Source organism: Carcharhinus amblyrhynchos, chromosome 18, assembly GCF_965287045.1.
Source record: "Carcharhinus amblyrhynchos chromosome 18, sCarAmb.v2.hapA, whole genome shotgun sequence".
NCBI classification, from domain to species: domain Eukaryota; kingdom Metazoa; phylum Chordata; class Chondrichthyes; order Carcharhiniformes; family Carcharhinidae; genus Carcharhinus; species Carcharhinus amblyrhynchos.
Window position 1 is genome coordinate 15,039,427 of NC_137341.1, and position 26,785 is coordinate 15,066,211.

A 26,785-nucleotide genomic window follows, 5' to 3' on the forward strand; every position below is an offset into this window, starting at 1 on the left:
TACCATTGTGGTCCTTGATGGGCCCCATTTTTTCCCTTAATGTACTTCTAAAACAATTTGGGATTTGACTTTGTTCTACCTATCAGTGTCCTTTCATGTTCCCATTTTGCTCTCCTAATTTCCTTTTTAAGTTCCCTCTTGCAGATTCTTTACTCCTGCAGGGCTTCTGTTGTTCTGACCGTTTGATATCTGCCATAAGTCTCCCTTTTTTCTCTTTATCCAGTGCTGTATATTCCTTGATATCCAGGGTTCACTGGATTTGTTGGTCCCACCCTTTTTCTTTATTGGAACAGATTGGCCCTGTACTCTCCCTATTTATTGAATACTGTTCCGTCACAGATTTACCTACAAGTGTCTACTCCCAGTCTACACTGGCCAAATCATATCTTATTAAAATTCACTTTTCCCCCAGTTTAGAACTTTGTTTTCTGGCCCATGCTTGTACTGTTCCGTAACAGTTTTGGATCTAACCAAGTTATGATTGCTGTCTGCAGAATGTTTCGCCATTGATACCTTCAGCCACTTGCCCTGCTTCGTTACCTAAAGTTAAGTCCAAGATCATCTCCCCTCTTGTAGGATCCTCTACGTGCTGGCTTAAATTCTCCTGGACACGTTTTGAGGATTTCGCTTTGTTTAAGCTTTTCACACTATGACTACCCCAGTTAATATTGAGGAAGTTGAAATTGTCCAGTATCTCTGCCCTATTACTTTTACTCTTCTCTGAAATTTGCCTACATATCTGCTCTTCTATTTCCCTCAGACTGTTAGGGATCCTCTCGAACACCCCCCCGCAATGTGATTGTTCCATTTTGGTTTTTAAGCTTCATTAGAAGAGCTTTCTAAGAAGTTGTCCCTCCTTATTGCTATTGATTGATTCCCTGATCAAAACTGCATCACCTCCTCCTCCTTTACATCCTTTCTGTCTTGCCTGAGAATCCTATATCCTGGAATATTGAGCTGCCAATCCAGACCCCCTTGTCTCAGTGACAGCATTGACATCATACCCCCATGTTTTAATCTGTTCCTTCAACTCATCTGCCTTGTTTGTCAGATTCCTTGCATTAAAATAAATACCATCCAATCTACCCAAACTCTCTTGTGCCTTAATTGGCAGGGGAGGGCAGAGGTAGAAAATTTGCTACAACAAGAGAGAAAAAGGAGAGAAAGAAAGGAAGGACTAGTGCTTATAAAGCACCTTTCACAATCTCCCAGACGCACTTCACAGCAAGCATTTTGAAGTTGTCACTGGCCTGATGAAGGAAACCTGACAGTCTATTTGTGCCACAGAAGCTCCCACAAACAGCAGTGTGTAAAATCACCAAATCCCCTCTTCTGGAGAAGTAAGAACAGGCATTGAAGTGTCACTGACCTGTGGTGGGCACAGTACGAAGTCTCACACCGCCTGGTTAAAGTCCAGCTGGTTTATTTAGTATCATGAGTTGTTGAACTTTAACCTGGTGTTGTGAGACTTCTTAGTGTGCCCAATCCAGTCCAATGCCAGCATCTCCACATCATGGCTTCTTGAATCGTAACAGCCAAATGCCTTTTGGACAAGCCGATTAAATTTATCTCTATCCTGCCTGGGAGATTACTCCAAAACTGAATATTCTGGTTCTCCCTGCTACTTGTTATAAATGTTACCTTCAATAATTTTCTTCCTAAACTCTATATCGATATAGATATTTATATCCACATTTTCTGTATTCATTTGAAGTGGTGTTATTTTGGTGTTGGTAAGACTCTTGGTTGCTGTTCAGCTCAAGCGCCTCACTTTGATTACACTTATATGACTAATACTGCGATAAATTTACCGTTCATACACTGACATTTTTACTGCTTCTCGGATTTTCTGTTCCTCGTCAGCTCATTTTAAGCTTTCAGAAAGCTTAACACACACAGCCAAACTTACTTTGTTTCTTGGTAATTAAACTGGAACGTACACATTTAAATTAAGGTAGAATTATTTTACAAAACATTTAGAATGGAATAAAATTTTAGAAGTCCTACACCCTTTCAATTTTCCTCCTGTTTAAAAAAGAATTTATTTTCTGGACCTTTAATATCTTTATTAAATATAATTATGCTTTAAACTACAAGCCTCAAATAGTCACACAAACAAGTGCTTGTTGATAATTCCCATAGAACTAATGGTGACTGTGACGAATGTAGCAAAAGGTTGCTGCCATCTACATCCCAAACTTGTTTGGCCAACTTTGTCCTTTAGTAATCATTCTGGAGTCGCGTTTAGACAACTAACTTTGAAGTTGATGGCTCTGGAAACACTGCTTTCAGCCCACTGGCCAAATTATAAATCATAACCAAAGAAAGTCAAATGTGATTTGGGCCCCTTCTTAATTACTTTGCTTATAGTGATTTCATCTACGCAAAAGATTCCTCTGCTGTTACAGGAATGTTCCAGTTCAAAGTGTTGTTGCAAAGCCGGTAAACTGTGGATACGCTTGCTTTCCTTTTCATGTACAGGCGGAGCTTGTCTCGGAATGTTTCTCCAAGAAAGCTGTAAATAATGGGATTCAGGCAACTGTTAGAAAAAGCTGCCAGGTTAACAATATGACGTGTAAGTGGGTAATAGTGCCCCATTGATTCCTTGAGGGAAATTGATGAATGCTTTGTGCCTTGCAGTAGCTGGAGACTGATGAAGACGTTTTCAGGTAACCAACAGATGAAAAAAACCAGAACAACCACGACAATCATGCGAAGAGCCTTCTGACGCCTTGGCCAAAGACGGTTGTGCTTCTGGGCTTTTGTGAGGATCCGTACAATCCGCGAGTAGCAGAGGCCAATGATGAAGAACGGGATGACAAACCCAAGGGTGACTTCCAACCATTGGATCTCTGTGACATCTGCAAAGCAAAAGTGAACTTCCCCTGTGTGGTGGGCTTGGACCACGGCAAAGGGCATCATTGCAGCCAGGATAGATGTCAACCAGATCAGGCTACAGCTCCATTTGGCATGCCGCAGAGTTCGGAGCGTGCCGGACTTCATCGATTGTGCCAGAGCAAGATACCGGTCAAAGCTCATCCACGTGAGAAAGAAGATGCTGCTGTACATGTTGATCTGCAGGAAGAGAGACATGAAGGTGCACAGAATGGCTATGTCATAGTACTTGTCGTTAAGGTTGAAGACCTCAATGAGGGAATCTGCTACAAGTATCAGATCAGCCACCGCGAGGTTTACAAAATAAAGATCTGGGATCGTCATTTTTTTATGATCGTTCAAGTTTACAACCAGGATTAACCCGTTCCCAATGAAGCCTATGGGAAATAGAAAAACTGTATACAAGCATGATAGAAAGAGGCTGATATTATAAAAATGGCTATCCCTTTGTTTTTCAGTGATATAGCTGCAGTGTAAGGTTTCATTACAGTAGCTGGATTCATTCAGTTCACTTTCATTGGAAAATAGTAATATTTGTGATACCAGGTGAACTTCCATCATCAAAGGCTGTGATAAATTTTCAAAGAATGATCTATAAATAGTGCTTTGGTGTTTTAAATATTTACATTTGTCTGTAACTGATGCGTTCAATCAATTTGTCCCAAGGTATCAAAAGTGCATCTGCCATACTTTATAGTAATGTGCTTTATCTGCTGCTTGGAGAATCCAGCGGGACTCACACTTGGTCCCTCCAGTTGCGTTGTGGTTCTGATCAATACATGTGGTTTTACTCATCTCCGGTTCAAAATGCCTCTCCCTGACCTTCATTCAGATGTGTTCACCGGTTTGTCGACGCGTATTGTGGGAAAATTGAGACGTTGACACTGGAAAGCTCGGTATGCCTGTTTGTATAGTGGCTGCTGCTCTTTGGCGTTCAATCACTGGTCACAATAGTCAAGACCAAACACTTGGGCTGCCAAGTCAGAAAGTCAGGACAGCTATGAGCATTTGCCTGTAATGGTCAGGTTCCAATAGCAGGCAGTGGTATTTTGGTCAAGCATTGCGGTGACGACTGTATCTCTCCAGTTGGCGAGTTCCTGGGAAGAACTGAAACCTTTTCCTCTCTCGGCCGTCAGTTGATAACTGGCTATAAAATCCAATGTGAGCGTAGAAACCAAATGGGCATCCTGCAGTTAATAGAAAGATGGGGGGAGAAAAGTAAATAAAGATCAACATATCTTGTATGCACAATTTGACAATTCCCCATCTAAATTAAATAATGCAGTGTGGAGTTGAAAATCTTTTTCCAGTGAATTGAAGATGGCATATTCATCTAGACACTTATTAAAAACATTCTTTCCAATTGTATTGGCAAACTTTACGAATGATTGTGTACCTTTTTAATGTCCTATACTTTCACGAGAAAGGGAATTGGGATGCTGTGATGTGTGTTGCAAAGGAATTTTGTCTAAATCCAGTACTCAAACACGCCGATGGGTTGCCAACAAGAAACAAAAAACTGCATCTGTGTAATTTGTGTTAGATGGGTATAGCTTGGAACTCTTGTGTAAAGAAAGTTAATCAATGTTTACTGTAAATGTCAATTTGATAAAGGGTAATGTTTTTCTGTTTGGCACTTAAGCTATGTTGTAATCTCTTTGCACACACACTAATGTTGCTGTAAGCACCATTGCAACACTATTATGTTTGTATCTGTCATCTGTGTCAAAGACTCCTCTTAGTGCTGAACTTCAGTACAGAGCTGAGAAGTGCTTTTTGAAACTGGGAGTTTTCCTTTAAGCTAAACGCTACCCTGAATACTCCTGTGACATTGTTCCACGTGTGCTGTGTGCTATTAATGTGGAGGCAGAGATTATCATTAACCTTCTGTCATGTTGAATTGCATTATTTGTGTGGTGCTTTAGATGGAGAAAAGTTATTTCCGCAATTTTTCCATCAGTTCTATCCCTTTGGAAGGAGCAGTTTTTTTTTCTCTCGGACATTGCTCCATAGAAGTGAGAGTTCACCATTGCAATGTAATTTATGATAAATTTCCACAGTAACTTGGCATTTATTATTGGTGTAGGGCTATCAAAATAGAACAAAGTTATGACAGTGCAACTTGATGATATGCACCAGTGTATAGCCTAAGAAAGACAACCATACCTTAACACGTCTGAGCTTCCTGTCATAGTAAGAGGTCTCTCAACATCAGGTTAAAGTCCAACAGGTTAATTTGGTAGCTAAAGCCACTAGCTTTCGGAGCGCTGCTCCTTTGTCAGGTGAGCGGGAGTTTTATTCACAAACAGGACACAAACTCAATTTGCAGAATAATGGATGAATACGAGTTTTTAGAGGTAATCAAGTCTTAAAGGTACAATGTGAGTGGAGATAGCATTAAGCACAAGTTAAAGAGATGTGTATTGTCTCCAGACAGGACAGCTAGTGAGATTTTGCAAGCCCAGGCAAGTCGTAGGGATTACAGATTGTGTGACGTGAACCCAAGATCCTGGTTGAGGCCGTCCTCCTGTGTGCGGAACTTGGCTATTAGTCTCTGCTCAGTGACTCTGCGTTGTCGTGTGTCGTGAAGGCCGCTTTGGAGAACACTTACCCGAAGATCAGAGGCCGAATGCCCCTGACTGCTGAAGTGTCCCACAATAGGAAGAGAACACTTTTGCTTGTTGATTGTCAAGTGGTGTTCATTCATCCATTGTCAAAGCGTCTGCATGGTCTCCCCAGTGTAGGCCTTGGGACATCCTTTCCTGCTGCGTATCAGGTAGACAACGTTGGCTGAGTTGCAAGAGTATGTACAGTGTACCTGGTGGATGGCATTCTCACGTGAGATGATGGCATCCATGTCGATGATCCGGCATGTCTTGCAGAGATTGCTGTGGCTGGGTTGTGTGGTGTCGTGGTCACTGTTCTCCTGAAGGCTGGGTAGTTTGCTGCAGACCGTTGTTTGTTTAAGGTTGTGCAGTTGTTTGAAGGCAAGAAGTGAGAGTGTGGGGCTGGCCCTGGCGAGACGTTCGTCTTCATCAATGACATATTGAAGCCTCCAGAGACTATGTCGTAGCTTCTCTGCTCCGGGGAAGTACTGGATGACGAAGGGTACTCCGTCCCTCCTGTCCCATGTTTGTCAAAGTTGTCCAAGTTCCGCATGCATGAGGACGTTCTCAACCAGGATCTTGGGTTCATGTCACACTGTCTGTAACCCCCACAACTTGCCTGGGCTTGCAAGAATTGTTTCTTGTGAGAAATTATTTTGGAGCAATCTCATTTTTAAAATGTACTCAGGTTCTAATTAGCAGAAAAGCTCAACTCACACAGGTGAGCGTAAGAGGTTTGTTAATCACGGAATCATAGAATTCCTACAGTACAGGAGGAGGCCATTCAGCCCATCAAGTCTGTACCGACCACAATTCCACCCAGGCCTTACTCCCGTAACACCACACATTTACCCTGCTAATCCCCCTGATACTGAAGGTCAATTTAGCATGGCCAATCCACCTAACCCGCACATCATTGGACTGTGAGAGGAAACCGGAGGAAACCCACGTAGACATGGGAAGATTGTGCAAACTCCACACTGACAGTGACTTGAGGACGGAATTGAACCTGGGTCCCTGGTGCTGTGAGGCAGCTTTGCTAACCACTGTGCCAGCCTTCGTTTATAAGATTTTTCTTCTGACCATCATTAAATGATGTTTTTTTTTTCTCAGCTTTCCTGTCTGAGTTATTGCTTTATAGCACATTTTTAATCTTTGGTTATTTTTGGTGCAAAAGCTTTAATTTATCAACATTATGATGAGTCACCAAGTGGCAGTTAAGACATCCAGTTTCTTTATGTGAAACACAGATGAACAAGGAGTTGGCCATTCAGCCCCTCAAACCTGCTGCACCATTTAATAAGGTCATGGCTGATCTGATAGTAAGCTCCAATCTGCACACCCCCATCCCTGACAACCTATCACCCCTTGCTTACCAAGAATCTATACACTTGTGCCTTAAAAACACTCAAAGACTCTACTTCTACCACCTTTTCAGGAAGAAAGTTCCAAAGATACATAACCCTCTGAATGAAAGATTTTTGTCTCATCTCTGTTTTAAATGAATGACCCATTATTTTTAAACAGTGATCCCTAGTTCTAGATTCTCCCACAAGGGGAAGCATCCTTTCCAAATCCATCCTCTCCAGACCCATCGGGATCGTTCATGTTTCAATCAAGTTACCTTTTACTCTTCTAAATTCCAATGGACACAAGCCCACAAGCCCAGCCTATCCAAGCCTTCTTCATAAGATAACTCACCATTCCAGGTATTAGTCTGACATACCTTGTCTGAACTGCTTCCAATAAATTTACATTCTCTCTTAAATAAGGTGACCAATACTGTAAGACAGTGCTCCAAATGTCTCTCTCACTAGTGTCCTGTATAACTGAAGCATAAGCTCTCTACTTTTGTATTTAATTCTTCTCACAATACCCTCTTGTATTTTGTGAAAGTAATGTAGTCATGATTTTATAACTTTGCACTGCGCGCCTCCTTATCCCCATAATCTCCTCCAGCCCTGTAAACCTGAAGGTCTCTGCTTTTCTCCAAATCTGGCCTTTTATGCATTCCCATCTTCCTGCACTACCATTGGTGGGTCATGCTTTCAGTTGATTAAGCTTCAAGACCTGGAACTCCATCTGTACCCGTTCACCATACACTTGTCCTCTAAAGCATTGCTTCGATCACATGACCTATGCCATTGAATATATGAAGGATGGTAAATAAATCAACGTATCAATTTAAGAGGAATTTTCATTGTCACTTTTCAGTACTCAAAAGCGCTTTCCAAACAATAAATTATTTTTGAAGTGCAGCCACTGTGATTCTACTGGAACACCTCCAAATATCAATCAAAGGGGCTTCTGTGTGTGTGTGTGTGGGTGTGGGTGTGGGTGTTGGGCTGTTGGTTCAAGGGATAAGCGTTGACTGGACTCTTGAGAAAACCCCCTCTGTGCTATTGAATGGTGAAATGGGATCATCAGACAATCCTTGGCTTAACACATCAGCCTAAATTCTGTTCTCCAGTTTAGGACTGGCTATGAACCCACAACCTTCCACCTTAAAGCAGGGGATGCTGGTAACTTCATAAAATTTTAAACCATTTGCAGCATTTAAACCATCAATATTTGTTAACTGTGAATTGATTATTCATTTGCACGGTGTCTTCATATCAAGTATCTATCATCCTACACTCACTAAGTGACCGAGTCATCACCGATACAATTTTGTTTCTTGCAAGAATCCAATATTTGTGAAATCCATATTCTGTTTAAGATTGCTGCCTGAATACAGAAAAATTGTTCTCAGTTTATGTTCATTAACATTTGAATTAATCATTTTACTTAAGTTTAATTTTTAATTCTCAAATTCACTGCCTGAAAGAGTGTGAGGAGCAGATTCAGTTTCCTTTCAAAAGGAATTTAGACATATACTTAAAAAAAAAGCAAGGCTCCAGGAACAGACCATTGTTTCCAAGAGCCAGCACAGCTATGATGGGCTGAATGACTTCCAATTGTGTTGTATCACTCCATGATCAAGATGTTATTCATAGAATTCCTACCGTGCTGAAGGAGGCCATTTGGCTCATCGAGTCTGCACTGACCACAATACCACCCAACCCCTATCCCCCTGCTAGTCCCCGTGACACTAAGTGGCAGTTTAGCTTGGCCAGTCAACTTAACCTGCACTTCTTTGGACGGTGGGAAGAAACCGGAGCACCCAGAGGAAACCCACGCAGACATGGGGGAGGAATGTGCAGACAGTGACCCAAGCTGGGAATCAAACCAGGGTCCCTAGTGCTGTGAGGCAGCAGTGCTAATCATTGTGCCACTGTGCCACCCAATTCAATTTCTATTTTACTAAATTTTAAGGGCTGTTCCCTTAACTTCATTCCACCGCACGTTCACATTTCTACACATTGAAATATTTATTCGCTTTTTAAAAAGTCTGTTAAGGATTCTGGTACCAGGATAGTTTCTATTTTAATCCCAAGCATGGAAAAATTCTTCTGTTATCTCACTTTGTTCTTTTGTGTGATCTTAACTCCATGAACTCCAGTTGTTTAATCACTGGTGAAAATTGTTTGATTTACTCTATCAGAGCTCTTCCTAATTTTGCAGACCCCTGTCAGATCTTAACTCCTTTGTTCTTTTGAAGGAGTGACTCACACCTTCTGACTTGTACCCTGGCCGTGGAGATAAACACAGTAAGAAGTCTCACAATACCAGGTTAAAGTCCAACAGGTTTATTTGGTAGCAAAAGCCACTAGCTTTCGGAGCACTCGCTGCTCCTTCGTCAGGTGAGTGGGATTTCGGTTCAAAAACGGGGCACATAAAGACATAAACTCAATTTACAAAATAATGGTTGGAATGCGAGTCTTTACAGGCAATTAAATCTTAAAGGTACAGACAGTGTGAATGGAGAGAAGGTTAAGCACAGGTTAAAGAGATGTGTATTGTCTCTAGCCAGGACAATTAGTGAGATTTTGCAAGCCCAAACAAGTCATGGGGGTTACAGATAGTGTGGACATATATAAAAAAAAAGTCACACTATTACACTCACCTGATGAAGGGGCAGAGCCTTGAGAGCTAGTGGCGTTTGCTACCAAATAAACCTGTTGGGCTTTGACCTGGTGTTGTGAGACTTTTTACAGTGTTTACCCCAGTCCAACGCCGGCATCTCCACATCGTAATGTAGGAAATCCAGCAGTTGGTTTGCACACAGGTCCCACAAACCTCAGTGCCCGCGTAATCTATTTTTGTGGTATTGGTTGAGAGATGAATTTTGGCCAGGAAAATAGGAGTGCTTTTAAAACAGGACAGGCATTGGGGTTGGGGGGCGGTGGGGGGAGAACAACCTTCAATCAATATCCCCTGTTTACAAACTTCTCTTCAGCTTGTACATTTGAATCAGGATGCTCTGATGATTTAAAAAAAGAAATCGTAAGCATAACTTTGATATGCTCGATAAACAGGGCTGGCAGACCCCCATCACTTTGGATGGTCGAGAAACTGAGATTGTGTCCTGATTCACAGCAGGAGGTAACGGTCAATCAGAAGCAAGAATCTTGGCGCTTTCCTCTTGATGTCCTCTCCTCCTCAGTCACAGCCACGACTCAGTGGACAGCCCTGAGATGGAAGTTGTGGGTTCAAATCTGTCTTCAGAGACCTGAGCATGTACTTTGGGCTGTCATACACCATTGCAGCACTGAGGGAAAGCTGCGCTGTCAGAGGTGCCTCTTTCAGATGGGATGTTCCTGCCCTCTTGGGTGAATATAAAAGATTTCATGGTAGTTCTTGAAGAAGGGCAGGGGAATTCTCCCCAATATCCTGGAGAATGTTTATCCCTTGGCCAACATCACGGGAAACAGATAATCTGATCATTACTGGGTTGCTGTTTGTAGGAGTTTGCTGTGTGTAAATTGACTGGCATGCTTTCTGAATTACTGAATTAATTGGCTGTAACAATGGAGCGTTCTGACACCATGTGTAAGTGTAAGTTCTTTCTTTCTGGAACACTCTGGTCAATTGGAGCACCATTATTTTGGCTGAGTTCAAGGATCAGGATCAGACCTGGAACTTTCACAGTGCATATAGACAGTGCAATGCTATTCTGGGTCTATGTATAACTGATTTTCATCAAACATTTACTGTTGTGTAAACTATCATACGGTACATCAAATCAATATATGCTTGCTCTGACAAACATCAAATTGCTATTTTTAACAAATTGTTATGGCACCTTCCTTCCTTGTTTATAATCTCAGTCCAACACAAATTGTACTGATTTTTTTTTTAAACACTTCATAATCTCTGGTGATTCTATCAAATTGAAGCTTGTCAGTGCTGGAGGAACAGATCACCTCTAACTTTATATTCTGAGTACCCAATCAGCATGGAGTCCTCGACCAGGTCTAATTAAATAATTGTAAATCTTCTTTGATGCTGCGCCAATATTGTATCTCAGTCTAATTGTCTGAGACACTACCTTGCTGTCAAAGGACATTTGTACATTAGTGGGTTCCTGTCCACTAGAGACTGGTTTGAGCCATTTGGCAACTTATTTCATTTCGCAGCAAGTATAACAACACATTTAACTCGTCAATTTAAATCAAATTTATCCTGGGTCACGAGCAAAAGGAACAGGTAGTGTGCTTTACTCACGTATGCCATACATTTCCCAAATTTTGATTCTACGAAGTGACGGCAATTTCAGGACGAGGCGTCTGTTTAATTTGATATCCTCAGCCTCCCCCTCCCAAATTTTGTTACCACCCCAGGACCCCTGAAGTCAGTTGCAGTAGCCCTTCTGTCATTTGGACTGAGAGTTACTGAGTCAATGCATACTAGCATAGTGCCATTGTCCCCAGCATCACATCTGTTACTGTGCACATTCACGCATACGCTCACTCTTTCACTCACACACACACACACACACACACACACACACACACATGCACACACGCACATGCACACACACACTTTAATTGCTGGAAATTGGATTGGAAACAAATTTCGTGTAAGATTACAGGTAAGATAGTCTGAATGCTTAACGCAGGAAGACGTTTAAATTAAATGTTTACAATTTTTAGAGGAAAGCTTGTTTATTTGACAAGACCAGGTAATTGATGCTCACATTAAGTGTACCTAAACAGAATCCTGGAACTGGTAGTGTGATTTGAAAGATTTATGTTACCTATTTACAGATCAATATAATTTTGTAGTAAGAGCCAAATATTGTGGATGCTGGTGATCTGAAATAAAGCAAGGTGCTGGAAAAAGATCAGGTCTGGCAGAATCTGTGGAAAGAGAAACAGAGCTAAAGTCCCAAGTCCGATATGACTCTTCGATTGTACTTCTGTGTTTGTGTGTGCAATATACCAGGATAAATGCCAAATATATAAGTCTAAGAGTTTAATGAGACCTTTTCTCACACACTAGCTGTTTACCTTTCTGGAACTAGTGTATAAACTTCTGAAATTAGGAAATGTTAAGAGAGTTATGTTGCATTTACAAAGTGACAGTGACTGCTTCTCAGTATTCATTCATTTGTATGTGAAGGGGCTTTTTAAAATGCAACATCGTTTATTTTATTATTTTGTTATTTCTCTTTGAAACTTTAGTGGCTTCTGTTGTGAATGGGGTCTCCAGTGATCCCAGCCTAATAGTTCTTAGAGAATAAGTCTAATTTGGAAGTGAGATGCAGATGACCCTTTTGTGATGTACTTTTAAGAGGTTTATTTTATGTTAAGGCATAATATAAGCATAAAGTAGGACAGTACAGTGGCGTAGTGATCAGCACTGCTGCCTCACAACTCCAGGGACCTGGATTCGATTCCTGCCCTGGGTGACTATCTGTGTGTAGTTTGCACATTCTTCCCATGTTTGCATAGGTTCTCGCTGGTTCTCTGGTTTCTGGAGTCCAAAAATGTGCATGGTGGATTGACCATGTTAAAATTGACCCTCGGTTTGTGCGTGCATCTGCAGCCACACTGGTGCCAGGGATCATGCTTTGCATTACTTTGGACCCAACCATCAAGGCCAGGAGGAAGGTTCTGATGCTTAGGCAACCCTGAAACCCCCATATATTGTATCCCACTCAAGCATGTGCTGTGGAGAGGTTACTGCATTGGTGCACACCCTGGGAGGAGACCAAGGACATAAGCATAGTTGTTAATGGGTTCTCTAAAATTAGTGTCTCACAGTACATTAACTACATTTAAAGTTGTTTATGTGCCTCATCATTCACTTTTTAAGTATTCACTTAAAAGTTTTACTTCAACTTAAACAGATGATATGGACGTTGTCACTTGCTGATTGTGGGACCTTGCTGTCCACAATTTACTTGCTATGTTTCCTACCTTATGATAAAGTAAAGTTTATTTGTGTCACAAGTGTTCGTACAATAACACTGCAATGAAGTTACTGTGAAAATCCCCAAGTCACCACAGTCCGGCACCTGTTCGGGTATACTGAGGGAGAATTTAGCATGGCCAGTACATCGAAACAGCACGTCTTTCAGACTGTAGGAGGAAACCGGAGCACCCGGAGGAAATCCATGCAGACATGGAGAGGACATACAGACTCCACACAGACAGTGGCCCAATCTGGGAATCGAACCCTTGTCCCTGCCGCTTTGAGGCAGCAGTGCTAACTACTGTTCCATCATGCTTGCCCTTATTATAATACTGACTACTCCTCAAAAGCCCCTAAAGTGCTTTAAGGCATGTTGAAAATTGCTATGTTAATGTAAGTCATTCTTCCAACATTGTGTTTTTGTGGGGCTGGGGCAGTGTGGTGTAGGGGAAAACAAGTTGGGAGCATATTGAATGCCATATTCCGGTGGAAATCTGCCAGTTTGTTTTGCTTCCCTTTCAGAGAAACCACAATATTATTGGGAAGAACTTGCCTGTTAACTCCAAGAATAAGAAATCGAGGAAGATGAGTCTGAAGCTAGCCTATACCTTAAACCAGGTTTATTCCCAGAGCACAGTCATGGACTGTCCCAGTTCCTCCCAGACACTCCGAATCAAATGGCTTATCTACTCTTAAAATAATTCCCTAACTCTTCCCCAACTGGGGACAGCTTTTCTCAATTATTAATGTAAAACTTGCCTTTCTTTACAACACAAACCCAATATTAACACTGCCTATGTTATTTCAGCCACTTCACCCTTGAGCTACCTCCATAAACCATAAAGATGGCTGTTCTGGAAAATATCCTGCTTTTGACCAAGGTACCTTATCACTTTTGTGAAAGGAGGGTGAAAGTTCATGAGTACAGATGACATCACGCAGAGCTCACCGACCCACATTGGCTTCCGGGCTGGCAAAACCTCAAACTTAAAATACTCACTCCTGTGTTCATATACTTCCATAGCCTCACCCCAAGGTATCTCTGTGTCCTCCTCCGGTTCTACAACTCTTTGAGATCTCTGTGCTCCTCAAATTCTGACCTTCCTGTGCAACACCAAGTTTAAACTCTCCGCCATTGGTGGCCATGCTTTCGGCTGCCTCCAAGTTCTGCAATTCCCTCACTAAACCTCTGAGTCTCTCTCTCTCCTTTTCAAAATGTTCCTTAGAACACACCCAAAACAGCATTTGGTGACCTTTCCTCATTTCCTTGTGTGTCTTGCTGTCAGATTTTGACTGATAATGCTCCTGGGAAGGACCTTGGGATATTTTACTGTGTCAGAGGTGTTCTAGGAATTGATAAGCTGCTAAATACATTCACTATGGACCCTCAGGAATATCTCTGCTTGGTAAGCTCAGTATGAAGAAGTGAATGGCTGTTACTGATGTGGTATTCAAGAAGTTTAAAACATTTGACAATGGCTCGTTGGTTCCAATTGTATACTAGGTGAGGAACATTACTGGCTGAATATGCATTTGGGCACACAGTCAAAAACAGGAATCTAAAGCTAAGCGTATCATACTACTAAGCTATATTCTGTTTGTGTGACAGGATGGGTTTTTCACAAAATATTTTGTCCTCGTTTCTTGTTGATGATTTGGTTATAAGGTTTCCGCAGCAATTTAGACGGATGTTTATACCAATCATGAAGGATTCCGATTCTGTAAATGTGTCGAATTCCAGTACCATAGTGTCATTTGGCTGGCCTCACTCAAACAATTTATTACAATTTTCCATGTAGATGAAAAGGATTAGAAAATACAAAACTCTGTAGCCCAAATATTAAGTTGCACCAAGTTTAATTTCACCCATCGTAACTGTGCTCACCGGCTTAAGTCGGCTGCAGGTTACTCGACGTCTCAATTTTAAAATGATCATCCTTGTGTTCAAATCCTTCCATGGCCTCATCCCTCCCTATCTCAGTAATCCCCTTCAGATGTAACCCTCCAAGATATCCATGCTACTCCAATTCTGGCCTCTGGAGAAGCATTGATTTTAATTTCTCTGCTGTCAGTGGCTGTGCCTTCAGTCGACATGGCCCAAGCTTCTGGAATTCTCTCTTCTTCTCTCTCCCTCTCTCCCTTCCTTTCAAGATGCTTCTTAGAACCTATCTCTTTGCTCAAACTTTTACCACCTGTCCTAACATCTGCTCCTGTGACTGAAAATATGTTAGCTGATGGCTTCTGTAAAGCGTCTTGCAATGTTTGGAGTTGGTAGGAACTCTGCAGTTTCTTCAGGAATCTTCTTGCCTCTCCCTCCTCCTTTTCAGAAGGAAGCCTAGCTGTTGGACAGCTCCTGGTGTTACGTTCTGTCTGAATGTAATGGCCCTTTGAAGAATTTTCTGTCGTCTCAATGAAAGTTACTCAGTGTGGTCCTCAGCCATCTTGGCTTAGCAGACCAGTCTTGTTCCTGTCCTTCGCTCCTGGAGGTGTTATGTTGTTCTAGGAAGCAGTCCTGCAGGAGCCAGTTCAATTTTGGGACCCCACCCAATGAATCACTGGTCACGTAAAAATCAAAATGGTGAGCCCCACCAACTTTCACCCACCACCTGCAGAAGTCCAGGGTCTCTGAAGTGAATCATGCCCACTCTCTACAGCTGAGGTTGACTTATTTTTTAGAATTGCAATGAGGACTTTACTAGAACCTAGGAGCAGCTACTTAAGCCTCTTCCAATTAGATCGTGGCTGTATTGTATCTTAACTTTCTTTGCTCACCTTATTCCTCTATCCTTTGTGATCAATCTCAGATTTGACTTTTTCAATTGAACACTAGTCTCAACAGCTTTTCCAAGGAACGTGACCCGGATTTCCACCATCCTTTGTGTGAATAAATGCTTCCTGACATCATCTCCTGAATTACTTTAATTTTAAGCTTATACCTCTTGTTCCAGACTTCCCAATCAGAGGAAATAGTTTATTTTCTCTCTTTCCCCTCTCCCCATCCCTTTCTCTCACACCACTTTCCTTCTCCCTTCCTCCCACCCTCCCAAGGAATACAAGTCCATCTATGCACTTTGCCTACATACTTTAACCTTTAACCCCAGAATCATTCTGAAGAATGGGCAAAACTGTGGCATATGGATTTCAATATAGACAAACATGAATCAGTTTACTTTGGACCTAAAAAGGACTGAACAGGGCACTTCCTAAGTAGTGAAAAGCTAAACAGCAGATGCCCAAAGAGACTTGCGGGTCCAGGTACATAGATCATTGAACTGTCATGAATTAGGTACAGCAAATAATCTACAATAATGGAATGCTGGCCTTTGTGTCTAGAATACAAAGGGGGTAGAACATAAAACATATACTTCAGCTGTACAAATCCCTAATTAGACCACACCTGAAGTACTGTGAGCCATTTTGGGCACCACATTTTAGGAAGTAGATATGGCCTTGCAGGGAGATCAGAATGATAACTGGTCTCCAAGCGTTAATTATGAGGGATACTACAAGAAATAAAGTTATATTCCCTCAAATTTAGAAGGTTAAGCGGTAATTTGATTGGCGTTTTCAAGATGTTAAGTGGAACTGAGAGGCTGGAAAGAGGGTAACTATTTCTGCTGATTGGGCAGCCTAGGACTGAGAGACATAGTTTAAAAGTTAGAGCCAAACTTGCAGGAGTTAAATTGGACTCAAAGGGTGGTAGAAGTTCTGTAAAAAGCAACTGATGCTAGAACAATGAATTTAAAATCTGAGATTGATTTTGGTTAACTGTAACTATTAAAGGATGTAGGCAAAGGTAGATGTGCGGAGTTAGGTCACAGATCAACCTTGATCTCATTGAATGGTGGAACAAGCTGAAGGGGCTGAATGGTCTACAACTGTTCTTGAGTTCCTCTGAATCAGCGTTGCACCCTTTTCAAGGCCAAAATATCTTTCCTGAGGTGTGCAGCCTGTTTGTATGGGGCAGTAGCACGCCATGAGATGCTGATTAATCCCAGCTCCTTTTGCCCCTCTGCTCTCCTGTGTTTTAACAGGAACTTAGAGGGCAGTGAGCAGAGTGATCCCAATGTGTGAATCACTCAGGAGAGCACCATCACCTGCGAAGGCCAAGGTTGAGCAGCTGACTCGTGGTCTATCCAGTTTCATGGAGACCCGTGAGTTGGCCTCTTCTAGACGGCAAATCAGTGGATCTAGTGCAATGTTAAACTGAATTGGTGAGAGTGGGTCTTCTTATTTCACACCCCTCCCAATCTTTATAGGGGCAGTCTCGGTCTTATTGTCCTCGACCACCATTGTGTTGCCAATGTAGAGGTCTTGAATCGATCCACAAAGGCTTTTGGAAGCCGGACATGCTGTAGTGCTTTCAGTAATAGTTTGTGTCCCACAGAGTCAAGCGCCTTTGCCAAATTGACAAAAGCAACTGCTAGGTCCTTGTGGTTCTTCTTTGCTCCCTTCATGATGTTTCTGATTCATGATTAACTGAGAGATACTAGAATGTTGATCCACTTTTACTGGTACCCAGACAGAAAGCAGCAGGGAAACAGCAATGTGGAGTTGAAGTCTCAATCGGATCACACACAATGGCTGGAATTTTCCGGCTGTTCACGTCCCGCTGCTGCAGCGAGGATGGGGAATTTGGCACTCAGCCAAATCTTCATTCACTGCAGCTGGACCAGAAAGTCCTGCCAGCGTGAATGGCTGGAAGATTCTGTTGTTATTGAATGGTGGAGCAGGCCCAAGGGACCGAACGGCTGACTTCAGCTCCTAATTCGTATGATCACTCACCAGGTTAACCGGTGTCTGTGGAGAGAGAAACAGAGGGGTGGTCTCAAGTTGATGATCCCAAGGCCCTGATGAAAAGTCATCAGGCTGGAACGTTAACGCCCTCTCCCTGTCCACTAATGTGGCTGAACCTGCCGAGAAGTTCCCGGTCACAGCATTTTCTGCCCTTGTCTCAGATTTCCAGCATGTGCAGTTTTTTGCTTCTGTTCAGCTTCCCGGTTACTTTATAAGTGTTGCTTGGTGTATTTGATCTCCTGGATTGCTTCCAGTTGCCTAGGGAGGGAGTGGGCTGGGGTGTCACAATACCAGAGGATTTTTTTCTCTTTTTTGACTAATTCCATGGGAAGTGTGGAGACGTGAGAGGAAGAGGAGAAAGTGTCATGATGCTGCAACCATCATGGTGTGGGACAGGCTTGGGGGACCAACTAGTTTTACCTACCCACCAGTTTTGTACATTTTAATTGCTGCTGTTTCCTAGGAATTTCCTAGCAACCGACTGCAGAGCTCCTTCCTCAATGACAGTGAACATAAGCAATTGTTGAGCATCACAAATGCGTGAATGGCCTCCCATTGTGAGGGCAAAGGGTCTTGGGTAGAAATTAAATTATTGCAGCTTTTGTTGCTGTTTTGAGAAATCATCGTACCCCCATACTTTTTTTAAAAAAATGCTGATGCAATGTCATCAACACCAAACCTCTGCACTGAATCATCACAATTTATTTTCCTGAGAAATCAAGAGGCAAATTAGATTGATCTAAAATAAATTGCCTTTTGTATGGCCTCCTTGCCAATATGTTTGTGCACAAATAGGAAGGCTCGTTTTAATAAATCCTCCAATTTAGTGAGCACTTGTATAGATTTCATCTATTAAGTCTGTTTAACCAGTAATCTACCCATAAACACAAGGGTGTTGGCAATGCGGCGTCTGCAGAAATCAATATTGAATTTCTGATTCAGATGGCTGGATCTAGAAATGCAAGTCAGAAATAATGCTTTCTCAACTACCTGGGGGGCCAGAGGGAAAAGAACCCATAAATGTGGGTGTATGTTAATTTTTTATTTTCTTGAAAGATGTTGCCATGGTTTGCAGGATCACAATCGAGTTTTCACTAGGAACCAATTTAATGTCTTGAACAAACTCTTCTGGGACATTTTGACTCAGCCATCCTCATCTGTCTCTCTGAGTTTTAATTTTGTTCTGGGTCTAATTTTATACGCAGGAAGTTTGGAGGCAATCTGATACAATAGATGTATTTGTAATATACTTAAATATAGTCAGTAGTTCAGTCACAAACCTGTCTTGTAACCTGAAAATTACAATCTAAATTAGTGTTATGCAATATTGAATAGACTTCTGGAATAATGAATGTTTGTGTTCCATTTTGTTATTAACTGTGCTTTGTGGTGCAGTAAGATAAAAGCAACTCTTATTCACCAGAAATGATCAGAATCCATTGGAACATCTTTGTCATAGTTAATTCCTGGTTGCCAATACTGGCTGGAATTATTCCTGGAGGTTTAATCACTTGACTTATCATAGAATCCCTATAGTGCAGAAGGAGGCCATTCAGCCCATCGAGCCTGCACCAACAACATTCCTGCCCTGGCTCTTTCCCTGTAACTCCAGGTATTTACCCTTACACTAAGGGGCAATTTAGCATGGCCAATTCACCTAACCTACACAACTTTGGACTGTGGGAAGAACTGGAGGAAACCCACACAGTCACGGGGAGAACGTGCAAACTCCACACACACACACACACACACACACACACACACACACACACACACACACACACACACACACACACACAGTCACCCATGACCGGAATTGAACCTGGGTCCCCGGTGCTGTGAAGCAGCAGCGCTAATCACTGTGCCGTCGTGCCAACGTGGAGACTTTGATTCTCGTAATGCCTTGTCTAGTCAAACAAATTCTTCTTTCAATCTCCAATATTTTATAACCAGAAAGGTGTGCAAAATAATGTTTTTGTTTAGTTTTTCCTAGTGGCAGTATCCTGGATATTATTTTTAATTTCTGGAGCACAAGGACAATTCTTGAAGTTTTTTTTGCTGTCCCTGTTTTGATCCTGTGTTTGTCACATTATCCCTTTTCATCTCATCTCGACAGTAGTTTCCTGTGAGTTTCTGATATGATTTTTTGATGCGGACATCCATGAAATGTTGCACGCAACGGTGGCAAAATAGTTAGCACTGCTGCCTCACAGTGCAAAGGACCCAGATTTGATTCCTGGCTTGGATTTCTGTCTGTGCGGAGTCCGCACATTCTCCCTATGTCTGTGTGGGCTTCCTCTGGGTGCTCCAGTTTCCTTCCACTGTCTGAAAGATGTGCTGGTTAGATGCATTGGCAATGCTAAAATTCTCCCTCGATGTATCTGTACAGGCACCGGAGTGTGGCGACTAGGGGATTTTTCACAATAACTGCATTGCATTGTTAGTATAAGCCTACTTGTGACACTAATAAATAAACTTTAATGGCTTAGTTCAATGAGGTCTGCTTGACTGCAGATTTCAACCGGACTTCAACAGTGCACCTTAAGAGAAACATAGAATCATTGGCAGCAACTTGTGGATTTCCACATTTAACTGCACGGTGGACTCCAGAGATTGCTGTCAGTTGTGGTGTAATAATCATGATGAGCACTGTCAGTTTTGGCATCGTTATGAACACAAATTTGATCCATTGGTCACATTTTCAGACCAAAGTGAAATAGGTGTAGGAGTGCACCAATCAGCCACTGTGCCATTCAGTAGACAGCTGAAGAAGGAGCGAGACTCCGAAAGCTTGTGCTACCAAATAAACCTGTTGGACTTTTAACCTGGTGTTATGAGACTTCTTACCATTCAGTATGACCATGGCTAATGTTCTGGCTCAACTCTCTACTTTCCAATTCCTGAATCCTGTAGCATCTGAAAATCTATCAATTTTCTTCTGGAATCTGCTCAGTAACTGAGTATTTGGAGCTCTCTGAAATAAAGAATTCCAATTATTTACAACCCACTATGGATGAAGACATTTTCTCTTCATCTCAGACTTAAATTGCTCCCCTAATTCTTGGCACCCAGCCTGGGCAATATTCTCCCAGCATTTCCTCATAAAGCCTCTTAAACATTTTATATGTTTCAGTGAGATCACTTCTTATTCTTTGAAATTCTGGGGAAGGTAGGCTCAGTCTCCTCAGTCGCTCCTCATCGGGGGAACCAGTCTCACAAAACTTTGTTGCATTCCCTGTAAGACAATTATATCCTTTCTTTGGTGATTTCATGAAAACCGTACTCCAGGTGTGGCCATACAGTTGCGTTAAGCCTTTGTGATGAGGTGGGCCTGTTAGTTCTCTGAATTAATTTGGCTGATTTAAGAGCCGAATTGATGGGCCAACCAGGGAGCCTCTTGCCCTGTATTTAACCAGGAGTCATGATATGGAGATGCCGGTGTTGGACTGGGGTAAACACAGTAAAAAGTCTCACAACGCCAGGTTAAAGTCCAACAGGTTTATTTGGCAGTAAACACCACTAGCTTCCGGAACGTTGTTCCTTCGTCAGGTGAATGGAGAGTTCTGATTGTAAACGGGGTATATGAAGGCGCACACAGTTTACAGAATACTGATTAGAATGCGACCATTCTGTAAACTGTTTGTGCCTTTATATGCCCTGTTTGTGATCAGAACACTCCATTCACCTGACAAAGGAACAACGTTCCGAAAGCTAGTGGCATTTACTACCAAATAAACCTGTTGGACTTTAATCTGGTGTTGTGAGACTTCTGACTGTGTTTAACCAGGAATGTCCGTTCCTCCGGGATTCCTGGTGTAGATCGCTAAGTGAAAGCGCTCTGTGTACTGCTGTCAGACTTGTAAATAAAGGGATTTTGGTGAAGGGTTTTCTGCCTCCGAGGACTTATTACAGCCTTCTTCACTGTTATACTCGTGCCTTTGCAATGGAGGCTAGCAACACTTCTGATTTCTTAATTGCTTGCTTCCGCCTGCGTGCTAACTCTTATGATTCACATTCAGGTCCTGCTGAAGATCAACATTTTTTTTTTAAATCTGAACACCATCTGCTGTGTTCTTGCCCACTCACTTAACCTATCTACGTTCGTATGCAGCCTCTTATTGCATGCAGTTTTGGTCCCTGTATCCAAGGAAGGATATGCTTGCCGTCAAGGGAATGCAGTGAAGATTCACCAGAATGATTCCTGGGATGGTGGGATTCACCAATGAAGAGAGATTGAGGAGACTGGGCCTGTAGAGTTTAGAAGAGAGCAAGATGATTTTGTTGAAACATGCAAAGTTCTTACCCAAGACTTGATAGGGTAGATGCAGGAAGGATGTTTACCCGGCTGGGGAGTTGGGGTGTGAGGAGGGGTTGGGGGTGGGGGGTGGGGGGTGGCGGGGGGGGGTGGTGATGGTGATGCGGGGGTGGGGACGTGTGACAGAGGAGTGATTGGGGAGAGGGGTGATGGGGTGGGGGGGTCAGGTTGGGGGGGAGAGTGGTGGGGAGGGGCCAAAACCAGGGGACATATTCTCAGAATAGGAGGTAGGCCATTTAAGACTGAGTTGAGGAGGAATTTCTTCATTCAGAGGGTGGCAAATCTTTGGAATTCTCCACTACCTTCCTTCGGGAAAAAGATACAAAATTCTGAGGTCACGTACCAACCGACTCAAGAGCACCTTCTTCCCTGTTGCTGTCAGACTCTTGAATGGACCTACTTCGCACAAGGTTGATCTTTCTCTACACCTCAGCTATGACTGTAACACTACATTCTGCACATTCTCCTTTCCATCTCCATGAACTGTATTCTTTGTTTGTATAACAGGCAAGAAAGAATACTTTTTCACTGTACATTAATACATGTAACAATAAATTAAATCACGTTAGAGGGCAGTGGGGCTCAGCTAATGATTATATTCAAGACAGAGATCGGTAGATTCTTGTCAAGGGATGTGGGGATGATGTGCGAAAATAGTGTGAAGGTTGAAGATCTGATCTCACCGAATGATGGAGCAGGTTCAAGGGGCTAAATGACCTATTCCTATTTCCTACGTTCCTTGTGTACGCCTCACTCTTTTCTACTTAACTTTGTAACATCAGCAAACTTGGATACTTGGGTATATTCAGTTCCTTCAACTAATTGGGTTGGCACAGTAGCACAGTGGCTAGCACTGCCACTTCACAGCACCAGCACCTGGGTTCGATTCCTGGCTTGGGTCACTGTCTGTGTGAAGTCTGTACATTCTCCCTGTATCTGCATGGGTTTCCTCCCGGTGCTCCGGTTTCCTCCTACAGTCTGAAAAACGTGCTGGTTAGGTACATTGGCCATGCTAAATTCTCCCTCAGTCAGGCGCCAGACTAGGGGATTTTCACAGTAACTTGATTGCAGTGTTCATTTAAGCCTACTTGTGGCACTAATAAATAAAATAAATAGTTGATTGATGGAGATTGTAAATAGCTGAGGCTGGAGCACTGATCGTTGTGGTACCTTGTGAGTTACAGCCTGGCAACACAAAAATAACCTAATAATTTTCAAGTGAGTGTTCATATTATCGAATGTTATGGGTTTGAGTCCGACTTGGAGACCTGGATACAAAAATCAGGGCTGACTTTCCCGTGCACTGTTGGAGGTGCCTTTTTTTTGGGATGACATTCACTGAAGTCTCCTGTGTGCGCGCACGAGTGGGTGTTAAATGTTCCATGGGGTTATTTTGAGATAAGCGATGAAGTTATCCTGGGTGTCTTGCCTAATATTTATTCCTCAACAAAAGCAGATTGGCTGGCCATTATCATGCTGTTTGTGGGAACATTTCCTTTGACAGTCACTACACTAGGTACTTCACTGGCTGTAAACACTGGCCTGGCAACCCGACATCTCAACCTGGTAATGCAACACCTGTCCACACCAAATGAAAAGCAAACAGATTTTTAGTTAGAAGACTCACTTGCTGTTTGACTGTTTGCCAAAGTCTGCTATTTCCCATCTCCTGTCTTGCCATAACCAATAAACAACAGTGATCAGAAGAGCATGAAGCAAACACTTTTTTATTAACCCGTCGCTATGACTGTCTGCAGTAGTTTCCTGGAGATTCATTAATTTGTGGAAACTCCCTGGATAATCCTGGAGGGTTATCAACCCTTGAATGAGGCAGTATATCTAATAATACTGAAGCCCTCAGACATATCCTAAACACACACCATTAAATGGGTCATTTAATTCCCTTAACTCTTCCTGGCCTGGCACTTGCTCAGGTGTGAAGATGGGATATGTGGTCCATTCTTGGCCATTGTCAACACATTACAGTGACTAGACTTCAAAGCATTTTGATGTGTCTTAAGGTTGTGAAAGGCATTCCAGAAGCACAAGTTCTTTCTTGCTATGCTCTAGTGTTGACTTGGCACTTGCCCAATAGACACGGTCAAAATGGGGAAGCAGTAGGACTCGAGGCTGTGCTTAACCCCATTGCGTGCAACTGAGCAGCAATGGGAATGCTCTACAATGCCAATGTCATGTCACCTTTGTGCTTTGGTGTTGAAATTTCCATCAGCACTCATGACAGTTAATGTTGCCTGAGTGAAAATAATTGCTTAATGTCCTCGATTAACCTTTCGTGTTCAGTGGTTCCAAAATATCTTTTTGCAGTCATAATATTGCATTTGAGCTTTGAATAACTGAGAGACATGGAGTTATGACATGTTTTTGTTTGGTATCGAGCGAGGGGCTTGGGCTGGGTCTGGCCTCCTATGCTGCCAGCTTGCAGAAGCATTCTTTTATCTTGTAATTTACTTTCGTTTGCAGCACTTGGTAATGCTATCTACGCCCTTGATTATCAAAAAGGAAAGGAACCTTTACAGGGGACATCTGCATCACTTTTAACTTAATGTCCACATAATCCACCCAAGGATGTGGAAGGATTACGAAGTGTGAGCATTGCACTTTCAGTCGCTGAAACAACTGAGACAAATATCTAACACCACAAAGGGGGGGTTGGGGGTGGGGGTTTGAGGAATGGGGTAACGGGGCAAAGATAAGATCTACAAATTCCTGAGCTTTTAATGTTTTGATCTTGATCAACATTAGCTGGTGCACATTTACCCAAAGTACAACACCAAAAGGATGAATGATAAACACACTACAAAATATTACTGATACGGTATTGTCTATTGTATCTTAGCACACATTCTATACAGTAAGCGAAATCACTGCAGAGATGGGGTATTCCTGTAAATCCCGATTTGCTGAGCAGTCCAGCTTTTATCATAGTACCTGTTAGTTCAGCTTCCGGATTGTCGTTATTCTCCCCAAGGAAAGATTGGCAGTGAAACTGATGGAAGCTGTTTCCTTTATCTCCTTTCCGAAACACCAGCCTGTGTATTAATCTGAGCCCCTGAGCTCTGTGCAGCGATCGGGTGTAACTGAAGATTTCAAGACCAAACCAAACGCCACCTGCTGTGCAGCAGCTGAGATCCAGCCAGCATCCATGGTATTGGAAAGCAGCAAATCAAATAAGTCTGATGTTAAGTTAAGCACTCCTCCTGTATGACAGGGCTTAGTTTACCCTGTTGTACTGTATCCTTAGCAACTGAAAGAGAGAGAAAAAAAAAGATGCGTCTTTGAGCAGACTATATCATCTCTCCATGTCTTATCCAAATGTTTGCCTAGTTTGTGTGAATGGGACTAATTTGTTACTAAAACTGTGTGTAGAAAAAATAGTGACATTAACTCCCCTGTGTAAACTGTTGGTCCTGAGTACTGAAGAGATGCAGTTGTATGTCTGATGCTGTTAGAAATAGCCAGACGTGGCAAAACTTATAAGCAGATTGCCTATAAATAAATTTCCCCAAGCAAATTACTTTATCCATCTGCCAAGTTGAGCTCTAACAGGTCTGGAGTAACTAGCACCAGCTTTTATTTTTTCTCAACAATCCAGGGCAAACTATCCTCTACCGTCCTAGGCAGTGCATTCCATATTCCCACCACCTTCTTGAATGAAAATGCTTTTTCTCAAATCACCTCTGAATCACCTGCCCCTTACCCTTAAACTATGCCCCCTTGTGATTAACCCCTCATCCTGCCCATACCCCTCATAATCTTAAACACCTCAATCATGTTCTCCTCTACTCTAAAGAAAACAATCCAAGCCTATACATTCTCATAAAATTTAACTTTAAAGTTTATTTATTAGTGTCACAAGTAGGCTTACATTCACACTGAAATGAAGCTACTGTGAAAATCCCTGAGTCGCCACACTCCAGCACCTGTTCGAGTACACTGAGGGAGAATTTAGCATGGACAGTTCACCTAACCTACACATCTTTGGATTTTGGGAGGGAACTGGAGCACCTGGAGGAAACCCATGCAGACATGGGGAGAATGTGCAAACTCCACACAGACAGTGACCGAAGCTAGGAATTGAACCTGGATCCTTGGCACTGTGAAGCAGAAGTGGTAACATGGTGCCACTATGCTGCCTGCCAGCTCAAATGCTCCATCCCAGGCAACATCCCTGTGAACCTCTTCTAGAAGCCATTTGACAAGGTGCAGCATCAAAGGCTGCTGCATAAGATGCACAGTATTATGCTATTAGCATGGATAGAGGATCAATTAACTAACACAAAGCAAAGAGTGGGGGTAAATGAGTGTTTTTCTTGTTGGCGATCAGTGACCAGTGGTGTGGCTCAGGGATCAGTACTGGGACCGCAACTGTTTACAATTTACAAAGATGATTTGGAGTTGAGGACCAAGTATAGTGTGTTTAAAATTTGCAGATGACACTAAGATGAGTGGCAGAGCAAAGTGTGCAGAGGACGCTGAAAGTCTGCAAAGGGATATAGATAGTCCAGGTGAGTGGGCAAAGATCTGGCAGATGGGGTACAATGATGGTAAATGTGAGGTCCGCCATTTTGGTAGAAATAACAGCAAAATAGACTATTATTTAAAGGTAAAAAAATTGCAGCATGCTGCTGTGCAGAGGGAGCTGGGTGTCCTTGTGCACGAGTCACAAAGTTGGTTTGCAGGTGTGGAAGTGATTAAGAAGGCAAATGGAATTTTATCTTTCATTGCTAGAGGGATGGAGTTTAAAAACAGTAAGTTTATGTTGCAGCTGTGTAAGGTGCTGGTGAGGCTGCATCTGTACAATGTACAGTTTTGGCCTCCTTACTTGATAAAGGATATACTGGCACTGGAGAGG

At 42.4% G+C, this 26,785-nt stretch overlaps 2 protein-coding genes across 2 annotated transcripts in view; one reads left to right on the forward strand and one right to left on the reverse strand.

The window, feature by feature from the left end:
* Nucleotides 1–26,785, forward strand: part of LOC145354869 (protein cholesin-like) — a 326,372-nt gene that overhangs the window by 68,671 nt on the left and 230,916 nt on the right. The gene's annotated exons all lie outside the window — the stretch shown is intronic.
* gper1 (G protein-coupled estrogen receptor 1) lies at nucleotides 2,070–24,984 on the reverse strand. The gene is made up of 2 exons (XM_080206416.1): nucleotides 24,862–24,984; nucleotides 2,070–4,082 (listed from the first exon to the last, which is right to left on the reverse strand). The coding sequence occupies exon 2, from the start codon at nucleotides 3,454–3,456 to the stop codon at nucleotides 2,380–2,382; it is 1,077 nt and encodes a 358-aa protein (XP_080062542.1). The 5' UTR covers nucleotides 3,457–4,082; nucleotides 24,862–24,984; the 3' UTR covers nucleotides 2,070–2,379.